The sequence below is a fragment of the Sorex araneus genome, chromosome 2, assembly GCF_027595985.1.
Source record: "Sorex araneus isolate mSorAra2 chromosome 2, mSorAra2.pri, whole genome shotgun sequence".
NCBI classification, from domain to species: Eukaryota; Metazoa; Chordata; class Mammalia; order Eulipotyphla; family Soricidae; genus Sorex; species Sorex araneus.
In genome coordinates, this window is record NC_073303.1 from 310,757,521 (window position 1) to 310,770,863 (window position 13,343).

Below are 13,343 nucleotides of genomic sequence, written 5' to 3' on the forward strand. Positions count from 1 at the left end.
AAATGCCTCCGTCCCTTTTGGAAAGCCTGGTAAGCTACTGAGAGTATCCAGCCTGCACGGCAGAGCCTGGTAAGCTACCCGTGGAGTATTCGATATGCCAAAAACAGTAACAACAAGTCTCACAATGGAGATGTTACTGGTGCCCGCTTGAGCAAATCAATGACCAACAAGAAGACAGTGCAACAGTGCAGCGCAGTGCTACTTATATAATTTAATTACATTTGGCTCCTTATTTCTAGTACACTGTATCTCTGATAATTTGTCCCGAGATGTGTAAAAATACATGTTAAGTGAAGATCAGAAACTATATTGAATGGATTATACCAAAAGTTTTACACCAAGTGTTTACATTAAATTCATTAGTCAATTTTATCCAAAATTAGTTTTTACCCTGAAGCTTTTCAGATTTTAATGTATAAGTCACAAACTTAATATTGTTTATTTTAATCCAACTACATGCATATTATGAATAATAGTATTTTTATCAAGAAAATTATTTATTTCTAATGTGAAATAACCATTAGTGTTAAATTTTAAATATTTAGAAACATTTGAGAACACAAATACAATGATATTTATTGCTATATCTTTCTTAGACTTCGCATTGGGCTTGTCTTTACAAATGGCTATTAGAGGTGGCTTAAATTATAAACAATTTGTGTCAAAATTACCCATTGAAATAGGAATTCCAACCAGGCTCTACTCTAAGGAAATTCATCTTTCCCAGAAAAGCGTGTTTACCTTGATTGCTTCTATTCCCTTTTTCCCTATGTGCTGACCACCACAAAAACTTCTGATGATATATTGTCAATGAACCTGTCAGACTTTCACCCTGATCATTATGTGGATAAAGCCTTAATAGTTTACCACACCAAAAGTCATGTTTGAAATGTAATACATTAAGAATCTGAAGCAGACTTAGCTGTGAAGCAGGATACTGAGAATAAAGAGAAGAAATTCTAGACATTTTAAAAGAGGATCCAGCTACTTAATGGCCACTGAGGTCTTCAGTGAATAGGTGTGAATATTTCAGTGCAGTCCAACATGAGCTGAAAAGCAGTGCTAAGTCCAAATTTAAATACCGTCTGTGCATAATAAAGAAAGGTTCATTTATTAGTCCAAAATGTTAATGCAGTTGGGATCTTGAAAAAACACTCTCTCTCTTGGTTATGTTCCTCAGCAGAAGGAAGTTAAGAGGGGTAGAGTAGCATGAGGAACTTAAACTTGGAGGCCATAAAGTTGAAATGTCCTGTTGTTTTTCACCTCAGAACAGGCAAGACTGAATTTCGGAAAGTTGAGTAAGTACATTTCTCTGTTAAAGTTCAGTTGATGAAAAGTGGTTGAACCTGGGTAAAATTCTCTTCACCCATGGAAAAGCTGTTAGCATTTGGTTACTGAAGATAATCCAAACCATTTTCCTCACAGGTTGGGCCCATCCTCTGACCGGAACAAATGCAGCTGCCGGTGACAGGGTCACACGGTGCTCCGTGTTCACACTGGCACTGCAGGACACAGCCAGGTCCATAACGACCAAACTGGCATTCTGTAAAGGAAAAATACAAATGAAAGCAATTCAAATCTGATTCTCTACCACACACACCCGTTTGACTACAGTTGTGTGGAATTCAAAATATATAATGACAGATTGGTGAAACATCTGGTTAACCGTAGGGTAGCTTTTTGCCATGTTAGGATATTATACAATAAAGTGTATTAATGGAAAACAGGAGGAAGTTGGGGAGTGTCATGGAAGTTAAAATTTGAAGAGCAGAAGGCAGGACAGGAACTTCTATTTTTAATGTGTCCTCTCAGAGTTTGATTATTCTATTAAACTTATAGCAGCGGTATTGTGGACGACACAGGGAAAATGAATTAGTTTTCTTGAAATCAGAAATCAGAGAAAAGGAAACTCTCACCCAGAATACAAAATATATAAAATATGTCCTTGTGGGTTGAAATATGGCTATTTGTGTTTATGCTTCAAAATGAAATAGCTTTCAACTCTTTCACCTTTTAAATAACATCAAAGGACTAGATTCCTTTTGTACCTACCTCTATGAAATCCTGTAAAATCATACTAAGGGAAAGTTACTTTGGCAAAATTGAATTTTAACTGTGATTTCAACCAGTAAAGAAAAGAAGACACAGGGGTGTGGACATAGAAAAAAATGCTAACTATAAAAACACGTAAATTTTTATTCAGCTAAGAATGTGAATTTTGATCGATTTGCATCTCTGAGATATTATCCCCCTGCTTGTGTTTGGTCATAGACTGATGGTGGTAGTGAATTAGCAAAGAATCAACAAGTCCTGTTTCTGAAAAACTTTGAGTTTATGGAAAAAAAAAACCAGCATGATCAGTGGATTAGAAAATTTTAATATTGCCAAACTCATCAGGGAAGTCTGAAACGTTTAACAACTTTCCTAAATTTAAGGAGCAGAAATTCTGATTGTTTAATAATAAAAGTCAACTACTTTCACAGAATTTATAAAGAGAATTCTTAGAACAGTCTTTCAATTGGTTCTAACAAACACGTGAGGTAAGCAAGGCAGTGATATAAGCTCTCCCTGGTTTTAGAGAGAAAAAAAACTGGACTCGGTACTACTTGAGAGATTTTCTCAAATGTTTATGATGGGTAAATTGCAGAGATGGGTTTCTGAATTCTCATTTGGTGCTCAACTCCTCATTCTGCTTTATTCAACCAGAGATTTCAAGCCTTCCGTGGAAGAGAGCCCAGCATAAGGAAGAGGAAAGAAGGAAACTGAAACTTCTAAAGTTATCAATACAAATATAAAGAAACTAGGACACACAAAAGAATATCAGACCGGAGCAACTTGCAGCAGAGATGGCCCAGAACTTTGCAATAGGCCTTCTCCACTGGGCCGCTCCACCGGGCAGTGTCATCCCTCCACCTGCCAGCGGCTGCCATTTTTTAGAAGCCAGTGAGAAGCTCCAGGTATGAGTCCCGGTGACAGCAAATCCCAAGTCTCTTGGGACAGGGGAGGAGTGGGCCTTTCTCCTTCCCCCAACCCCAATGAGATTCCGAGATGATGCAGCATCCGGCCGCCGTCTACTTAAGCTCCCACAGGACCACGATCCAGAGACACACAAACGAATCTCGGACCCGAGCAACTTGCTGCAGCGATATTATATCCCTAATATTATTAGGGATAATATATCCCTAATAATACGAAATACATTGTCTAGCATTGTGTTTTCAGCAGGTATGAGGGGTGATAGGACTGGTCTCAAAATACTGACGGTAACTAAAGTAAAGAAAGACTATTTTGCAAATTCTCTGCTACACAGGCAGGGGGAGGTGTGGAATGGGAGGGGGGGTTTACTGGGGATTTTGGTGGTGGAGAACGTGCACTGGTGAAGGGATGGGTGTTTGATACCCATATGATCAAAGTTCAAACATGAAATTTTTGTTACTGTACCTCACGGTGAATTAATAAAAATGTAAATTAAATTAAAAAATAAATTAAATAAAATATTAGTACTTGTAATGGTAATTTTATTTAAAAATAAAATATTTGGAGGTTAAAATAACAAATACAGGACTGAAAAGATTATACAGCAGGTAGAACACATGACTTACATGCAACAGACCTGGGTTCAATTTCAAAACCCATACGGTCACCCATGAATCTCCTGGAGTCATCCCTGAGTGCAGAGACAGAGTAAGCCCTGAGCACCTCTCAGTGTGGCTGAAACAGCTGAAACACACACACACATACCCCACCATGCGCATGCACACGCACACACAAACACACACACACAAAGACACTGGTATTAAAATTAATTCTAGTGGGCATGAAATTTAAAAAGAGTGAGCATGGAAAGAATGAAAATATGACTCTGAAATGAATCTTTTCTTTAAATGATCAAATTTTCTGAAAAGTAGACAAATAGTTCAAACTCATTCTAATGCGTTTCTAACTCCCTCTGTGTTGGGGAAATTAGCATTAGAAAGTTAAACATTCTGAAGATCATCTTTGTAGTCTCACAATTTGCCTTGTTTGATTGGAATTAGTTTGCCTTTCTAAAATATGCAGAAGCATTTGATATCTATTTCACTCTTGAGTAATAAAAGTAGGCTAAGATGTAGTCTATCTTCATCCCTTGTTAAAATACCTAAAATTTAAATATGAGACATCTGATACTTACAAATCATTGTGCCATTAATTCTGTTTATAGATCTCTAGCATGAGCTAACAGTAGTGCAAAGTCCTTTTTTTTAAAGGAGGGTTGACACACCCAGTGGTGTTCAGGTGTTATTCCTAACTCAAAGAGCTCAAAGATCACTCCTGGGGTTGCTCAGGAGACTGTACGTGGTACAGGGCCTGGACCCAAAAGGGGGAGGAGGGAGAGAGAGAGAAAGAGAGAGGAGAGAGAAAGAGAGATAGAGAGGAGAGAGAGAAAGAGAGAGGGGAGAGAGGGAAAGAAAGAGCAGAGAGAGAGGAGAGAGATAGGAGAAAGAGAGGAGAGAGAAGAGAAAGAGAGGAGAGAGAGAAAGAGAGAGGGGAGAGAGGGAAAGAAAGAGCAGAGAGAGAGGAGAGAGATAGGAGAAAGAGAGGAGAGAGAAGAGAAAGAGAGGAGAGAGAGGAGAGAGACAGAAAGAGAGAGAGGAGAAAGGAGAGAGAGAGTTGAGAGAGAGGAGAGGAAAGAACTATATATATCCTGGTTATTCATACTAATGTTGTCATGACATTGTATGACCAGAACCTGATTATAAACAGCTTTGTAACTTTTTATTCAATGGAGACTCAAAAAAAAATAAGAAGACATGTTTTAATGCTAATTTACCAAGGGGAGGGGAAAATAATTCAATAAAAATCTTCTATATTATTTTATGAATTAACATTATGGCTGTTTAATAGGTCCTTTGGCAGAATTCAAATTAAAATGAAGCCTTTTATCTTTATAATGCCTTCATAGACACAGCTGCTCACAGTTAATATCAAAAATAAACTGGCCCTAATGAAAAATAAAACTAAAATAAAGAACCCTGAAGTACATCTGGGTAAACTGTGGACATCACTTAAGGCTCAAGAAAAAAAGGCTTTTGAGATATTCATCTAAATTGGACATCTAATATCAATGCATATGAACCACCGTCCCATGTCACTTTACCTATAAATAGAAAGAGACTACATGATATGAGACTTAGTTTTTAGTAGGCAAAATGAACCCTTAATTTCTATTCTGGCCATAAGCATCTTGGTTTAGTCAGTGTTGCTGAAAAAAAGAACATAGCTTTCTGCAATGATGGAATATAACTTTCTGTGATGACGGAATGTGATCAGATAGTGTAACCACAAGCTACTTGTACTCATTGAATATTTACAATATACCATGTGTAATTCAACCTGGATTTGGCCTCATACAAGGCAATTGTACTCACTGTACTGTTTCTTCAGCCCTCCCTGATGTAATTTTCAAGGTGCTGTTTGTCACTTGTGCTGGTGGAGGTTTCATGTAAGAACTATCCTGGTTGTTCATACTAAGAAAACTGACAAGAAATAGTGGGCCAAATTCTTTAACGGTGTGATGTATTTAGTATAAACATGTCTGCTTATTTCAACATAATTCATGAGTCAGGGGCATGTCATGAGGCGCTTTGGTTCATACCAACACTGCATCTAGCTCCAGTTCTCCCAGGTGGACAGAGACAGTTTCCTGTTGCTGGGTGGCAGAGACTTCCCCCTTCACAGTCACATCGTTGATGGCAATTGACTCCAAACATTCCAGGTAAACACTCTTCAAGGAAAGAGAAATGTTGAAAAATTATCCTTTAACACTTTCACTTGTGCACCTAAATTGAAGTTAAAGATGTAATTTCCTCAAGTTTGAATTCTATTTATTTATTATTTTTTTATCTTTTGGGTCACACCCAGCGATACTCAGGGCTGACCCCTGGCTCTGCACTCAGGAATCACTCCTGCCGGTGCTCAGGGGACCATATGGGATGCTGGGAATCGAACCCGGGTCGGCCGCATGCAAGGCAATTGCTCTACCCGCTGTTCTATTGCCCCAGCCCCACAAGTTTGAATTTTAAATAGCTATGTGGGTTGATAAAATGACACTTGTTGATCAGAAGAGAAGAAATTTTGGAATTCCCAGGGAGGAGCTCATTTACACATTGATTTTTAACTTGGTTATAACTTATTTACTTAGACACTGGTTTGTACCCCTTTCAAGATACATTTTTAAAGAAAAAGAGTTTAATGAAAGATACCACATCTTTTTAGTCAAATGTATTACTCTTAATATTTTTATTAGAATATTACTTTTCCATAGCAGAGGGTAAGGACGTACTATAATCTCAGAATTTAACAGTAACAGCTACAAAAAGTGTCTACATTACTATATTGAATCACTAAATGCATGAATGGATAGGAATGGGAAAGAGATCATATGTAAAGATTTAGTGACATATAAGGATAAGGCATTGGATTAAAATACAGATCCTATTTATTATTTATTTTCTTTTTCTTTTTCTTTCCATTTTGGCCACAATTAATGGTACTCAGAATATATTCCTTGCTCCGTGCTGAGCATCAATTATGAAGGTGCTCAGGGGACCACGTGTGATGCTGGGGATTCATACTTGGATCAGCCACAAGCAAACAAATACCTTACCTTTCTCTCTGTCCCTATAGATTCTTTTGAACAACTGAGAGAAAGAAGGAAAGTGTCTGCCATAGAAGCAGACTGGCAAGGGGGCAGGAAGGGGTGGTGGGAGTGAAACTGGGGATATTGGTGGTGGGAAATGTACACTGATGAAGGGATTGGTGTTGGAACATTGTATGACTGAAACCAAATCATGACCAACTTTGTAACTGTGCATCTCACCATGATTCAATTAAAAAAAGGAGGCAATAACTTGGATCCATGTAAATTGAAATTACCTATAATCAGACAATCATAATTGTGGTTGTTGTGGTTGTTAGACAATCATAACCAAGGGAATCATACAAAACTAGACTAATTTGGAACATTGAATTTGAGAAATATTTAGTTTGGCATTGTTTCCAATGGGCCTGAACAGACATGTTTAATTTAAATTGCTTTAAAAATTCTTACTGCAACACCTTCTCCAGATGGAGCCCTGGCGACACTGAGCAGCAACTAACATGGCTCCGGGATTCGGGACTGGGACACATCCGAGCCGCGGGGGGGCACTGGAGTGGGGCGGCACCAGCCCGAACTCCAAGTGGTCCTGGCTGCCGGAAGTCACGCCCTCGACCCACCCTCGGCGCCATCTTGCCACAATCAACAGAGAAGCGGCCAGGCATTCTGGTGAGCAACGTGGCCCGGAAAATGCTCTGGACCCGAATTGGGGCCAACAACACCGGGGAGCCGGAAGGTGGAGGTGCACCCACAACACCTTCTCCAGATGGAGCCCTGGCGACACTGAGCAGCAACTAACATGGCTCCGGGATTCGGGAGTGGGACACATCCGAGCCGCGTGGCCGCTAACACAACCTTTTCTAAAACCTGAAAACATACAATTTTTTAATGGAAAACTAATTATCAAATGCTTCCTTAATAGGGCTATCTTGTTTAGGGGTATAACTCCCACAACAATAGTGAGTTTTGTGTTGAAATATGGAACGTAATCAAGGTGAAGAGAAAATGAAGTGAAATTCATCAGTTATACAGTTGGGGTGGGGGGCGGGGGGTATACTGGGGATCTTGGTGGTGGAATATGGGCACTGGTGAAGGGATGGTGTTTGAATACGGTATAACTGAGACATAAACCTGAGAACTTTGTAACTTTCCACATGGTGATAAAATAAAAAAAAAATTCTTACTGGTATCAATTAATCCACACTTATAACTTATTACTTTCTAAATTCATAATTTATATGTTTAAATATTTGCATAAAGTTTTAATATCTATTTTAGCCATTTTTATAAGGAACACCCCCAGTACTGCTTCCTGAACCATGGGGCCATTACAGCAATAGAGTCACTGCCTCAATTTTAGGTGCTCAGGCTCAGCAGGAGTCTAGGGTCACTAGGCCACACTCTGTGGATCTCAGAGCATCACTTGGTGTCACAGATAACCTTGGGCCTTCACATATGCTAGACATGTGTTCTCCCAATTGAACTGCATCCTCAGTTCCTACATGTCATTCCTTAAAAAGCACTTAATAAATTTTTGACATGAGATAGACTCTTCTCAATGAAGACTAGTAACTTGTTTTTTTTCAAAAAAATTCTTTATAGAAGCATACACATTTTGCTCAATTTGCAAGAAATTCAAGATTTGTTATATTGACTATAGACTATAGAGTTAATTCTTGTCACTTTTAACATACAATTTAGAAGCTAAGGTGATTTATTCTTTGCTTTTGATTGGGGTTTACATGTTTGAAACCTCATAGTCATTCAGAGGACACTTAACAACATACTTAAAAACATACTCACTCTACCTTTTTCACACCGGGTGCCATGGAAACCTGCTGGGCAAATGCACAGTCCACTTGCTGTATTGCAGCTGGCTCCATTTTTGCAGTCACAGATGTGAGCACAATTCAAGCCATAAAATCCAGGAAGGCATGCTAGAAAATGGAAATGTCAAAATGCTATTTTGGCTTTAAGAATAAATATAAGGAAAGTAAAATATAGGCTCCAAGTTATTTCCTGAGACCAGAAAATTAGAAAGCAAGGCAAAACAATTATCTAGTAAACATCATTGCAATATGTTAATCAATACAGATAAGTGAATATACAAGTGACTTTCTCTATAACTAGTGCAGAAAAATTCCTTAATAAATTTGAAATATTTTCATGTAGACAAAATTTGTTAGGGTATTCAGCCAAAAACATCACCATTACTTTCCAATATCCTAAAAAATCCTAAAAGAGCAATGTCTTCAAACTTAGATCCAAACTAAATTTTATAAAGGTACTTTTTCAATTTGATTTTTGGAATGGCTAAAAGAATATCTAAGGAAGATATTCATATAGACTTGGCATTTGAATTCCTGGGTATAAATGGCAGCTGTTGGTATGAGTAAGAGGAGGAAGAAGGGAAGGAAAGAGAAAAGGAATAATAAATATGCATTAGGTTAACATTTCATAATTGATGTTTTAAAGTCTGTAAAATTTAATCTCTGAAAAATTTCTTAGATGAACTGTAAAGCACAGTATTGAATTTACTCTTAAAAATCCAATACTATCTATTTTTCCTCAATGATTGAAAAAAATCATTATTTTTGTGATTGAACATTAGAAGTAATTAGAAGTAAGTGGTCTTTCCCAGTCATTTAGAAACCATATGCAAATGCATTTTTTGGGTGCCAGAACTGTCACTAATGCTGGGAGAATTTCCTTAAAGAAGGGTGTCAGAGAGGTATATGAGATCTAAGTTTGAGGTCACGTACGGTATTCCTATTTTCTGTTGAATTTTTTTCTGACTGTGGTTACCACTCACCAATGGGAACGAGAGGTTTATGAAATTTTCTCACCCATCAGTTATCAACTTTTTCCCTCTCTCTGCCTTTCCTACTCCTTTCCTCCTTCACTATCTCACATGCCCCATCCCTAGAAATTCAAAGTTGGTTTTGCCCAGGCTGTGTGTGGAAGACACTATCCTGTAAATATTGAGTTACTTATGACAGAAATAACATCATGAGAAAAATCACATTGACAGATAAAAAGGAAATTCAACCAAAAGGGATTAGAAATAAATCCTTTTATAAGATGTGACTTTCCATTAAAAATTCTTATTTTAAATTTTTAAAAAGTGAACAACAGGGTTCTGAAGTGATAGCACAGCAGGTAGGGCGTTTGCCTTGCACACGGCCGACCTGGGTTCAATTCCCAGCATCCTATATGGTCCCCTGAGCACTGGCAGGAGTGATTCCTGAGTGCAGGGCCAGTAGTAACCCCTGAGCATTGCCGGGTGTGACCCAAAAAACAAACAAACAAACAAAAAAAACCCAAAATGTGAACAACAGAAGACTTGTTGCAGTTTCATCTATCTAGTTTTGTATAATTCTCATTAAGAATTTTAATTTCTAACAAAATATTTTGCACTCCTTAGTTTAATTGTACACAAAACTAAATATTTTATTGTGGGTGAGCTGTTCAAGCCACACGAGTATTACTCCTGGCTCTGCACTCAGGGATCCGGATCTGCCACACAGAAGGCAAATGCTCTGCCCGCTGCACTCCCTCCAGCCCCCTATAGCAAACAGCTCATAGGGATACCTTTCCTGAGGTTTCCATTTCTCCAAACAATACTATCACCCTAGTTTCCCTCTCTTAGAAGAGAGAGAAATCTCCATCTCCCTCCTCTCCAAGTCCAAATAATCAAGAAATGCAATATATGTCTTTTGACATATATTTGCTCATTACTATACATTTTACTCCAAAGTTTAGATTTTTAAAATCATATATTGCATAGCTTCTCACAATGACACATCATTTTTCCAATGATAACTACTACGTGGTCACTTTGGAGATTTATTTCACCAGAGTAAGGTCTCTTGACAGTTCAAAATCCCCCATAATACGACCACACTGAAAGTAGAAGAAAGTGTTTGGGTTTGGGTTTGTGTGTGTGTGTGTATATGCATATATATATACATATACATACATACATACATACATACATACATACATACATACATATTTTTTAAACCTCATGCAGCTATTTCCAATTTTAAAATCAAGACAAAAAATACAACAAAGATGTTTGTTCCACATTTCCAACCCAAGAATCCAGAGTGGTTGATACAAGTTCGAAACCTTAATAAATTAGAATTGAAATGGTGTAGAATTTTAGTCTGTGAAATAAGTTTACCAGTCTTAAAACAGGTTGAAACAAATGAAGACAAATTTAAATATTGCTAGTATCTCTTCAGGTGCTTTAGTATTTTTCATCTATTAATACTCATTCTGTTTTATTTTTGGGGTCACATCCTTCACTGCTAAATGCTCACAAATATATTATTATGGCAGCTTTGAAAAATTAGGTGTGTTATTATTATTATTATTTCTGTTATACAGATAATGAAAATCAAATTTATAAAAGTAATATAGATATATTTAAATGGCCGACATAGGTCACATATCACTAATTCTATGTTTTCACATATTAACCTCAATCTCTTTAGGGTTTATTAACCTCTTTAGTGCATTAAATTGATGTTAGTCATTGTCCAATGCAAATTATTATATGATTCTGTGTTTCCCTAACGTCTAATTGAAAATACTGAGTTCTAATGAAGAACTAATATAAATAAATATATTCAAAGAAATCTATAACCATATTTTTCAGTCAATCCCAGATTAACATAAAACAGATAAAAAATTCTTTTGTCTTAATTTTGACTACAGGAAGCTATAGAAATAAGAATAATTTTATTTAAGAAGACTAGAAACTGATTACTTTCTATCTGACAGGGTGTATCTGTCTTTTTCTTTAGATAGCTCTAAATATAGTTATCCAGACTCTAGATAATTATGGAATGATAAAATTGTTTCTCAAACAGCTGTGCCAAGAAGAATACAAAAATCTAATGACCTCATAAGAGCAACTGTCAACATATGAAATTTTCACTACAGCTATAAAATATATTATAAGATATTATAATATAATATGTAAAGAAATACATAATATGTAAATATGTAAATATGCAAATAAAATATTTACATTTGTCTAATATGATATGTTAAATTCCATTTTTTTATTTTAAAATAGTACTAAAAACAAAGTTTGTACTATTTTAACACCACAATAGGCCACCCCATTTTCTCTGTTTACCGTGTTCACACTGTATTCCATAGTATCCTTGAAGGCACTCACAGCTTCCAGAAAACCTGTTACAAATTCCATTGTTCTGACATGTGCAATTGAAACGGCAATCTGGGCCATAATGATGAGGAGAACATTCTGAAAAGGAAACTACCTGAACATTATTTATAGTTATGAAAATTACATGTTATAACTTCAAAGAAAAATGTTAATTTTTCATGTGAACAAATAACCAGATCACATAGTACAAATAAATATAAAAACCTAAAGGAAAGATTTAAAAATATAGAAGAAAATATCAAAATCATGCTAACTGAATGTTGTAAACTTAGGCTAGCTAATTATAGAAGGAAAAATAGAAAAATGTAGAATAACTACTACATACTAACGAAAATGTAAAAACCTCTCTCTGGGTCCCCTGGACCAAAGAAACCCTCATTACCCCTCTCTCAAACCCAGGACGCACTCCTACAGCACCATAATACTGACACTGGCCTCTTTCGCATCTAGGCGCATCCTCACGTCTGCTGTGTTGGCCCTGTCCTGTGATCGCTTCCTATCACGATCACGATATCCCGTTAATCACCGATTTCTCGGGCGGGCTCAGTAACATCTCATTTCGTCCTTTCCCTGAGATCTTAGAAGTCTATCTCGACTCGGCCCTCCTAACGATGTTGCACTGGGGGCTCTTCAGGGTCAGGGGAATGAGATCCAGCTTGTTACTGGATTTTGCATATGAATACACCCTGGGAGGCTTGCAAGGCTATCCCATGTGGGCAGGAAACTCTCAAAAGATTGCCAGTTTCTCCCAGAGGGAGAAGAAGGCTAAAAATATCACTTCTGGGAGCTTGCTTTTAAGACTCTGGATGTTGACCGTTGATGGGATTACACACACCTGGGTTCCTCTGCCGGTACCTTCATGCATGAGGCCTGTCCGAACATGTGGAGAGGGGCCTCAAGCATGGCTGTAGCTAGGTTCTGGTGGTCTTTGGCCGCTGGGAGCTCTGCTCAGGTGGGGAGGGAAGCTGGAGCCCATCCCCTCCGAGGGGCCCCAGGGAAGACAGCCAGGCGTGCAGGCAAGAGACTCTCTGCAGAGAGTCTCTTGTAGATTGCTTCCTAAATTCCCTTCAAATCCACTACTTTCTTTTTTTTTCTTTTTGGGTAAATCCACTACTTTAACCCCAACCTTTAACCCACCAACTATCTATCCCATTCCTTCAACTCTACCAACTCTAACTATTGTTAGTTTTGATATCTTTCCTCAAATACCCCCATAATTACCCTGTAAGCAAATGGAAATAATAAATATTCACTTGCACAAACACTGAAGTAGCATTTTAAGCACATTTAATCATATTTTAAAGGCATAGGATTTTTCACATTAACAGATTATAATGACTAATTGCCTGCTGAAAAATAATGAACCAGATTAGATGTAAAATAATTAAGAATCTTTAAACCAAATAGCAGCACCCATGAAGTTTAAGAACAGTGAGGAACAAAGCCATTCACCTGCCCTGGCAGACAGGGACACAAGTCCCAGCAAATCACTGGTCTCAAAGAAAG

General features: G+C 37.5%; 1 protein-coding gene across 1 annotated transcript in view; it reads right to left on the bottom strand.

The window, feature by feature from the left end:
• Nucleotides 1-216: 216 nt before the first annotated feature.
• LOC101558722 (multiple epidermal growth factor-like domains protein 6) overlaps nucleotides 217-13,343 on the bottom strand; it is a 525,059-nt gene continuing 511,932 nt past the window's right edge. Inside the window, exons 16-19 of the mRNA XM_055124801.1 lie at nucleotides 11,787-11,927; nucleotides 8,437-8,574; nucleotides 5,636-5,764; nucleotides 217-1,543 (exon numbers count right to left, since the gene is read on the bottom strand). Coding sequence (XP_054980776.1) covers nucleotides 1,392-1,543; nucleotides 5,636-5,764; nucleotides 8,437-8,574; nucleotides 11,787-11,927 — 560 coding nt within the window. The 3' untranslated portion in view covers nucleotides 217-1,391. The remainder of the gene's footprint in view (nucleotides 1,544-5,635; nucleotides 5,765-8,436; nucleotides 8,575-11,786; nucleotides 11,928-13,343) is intronic.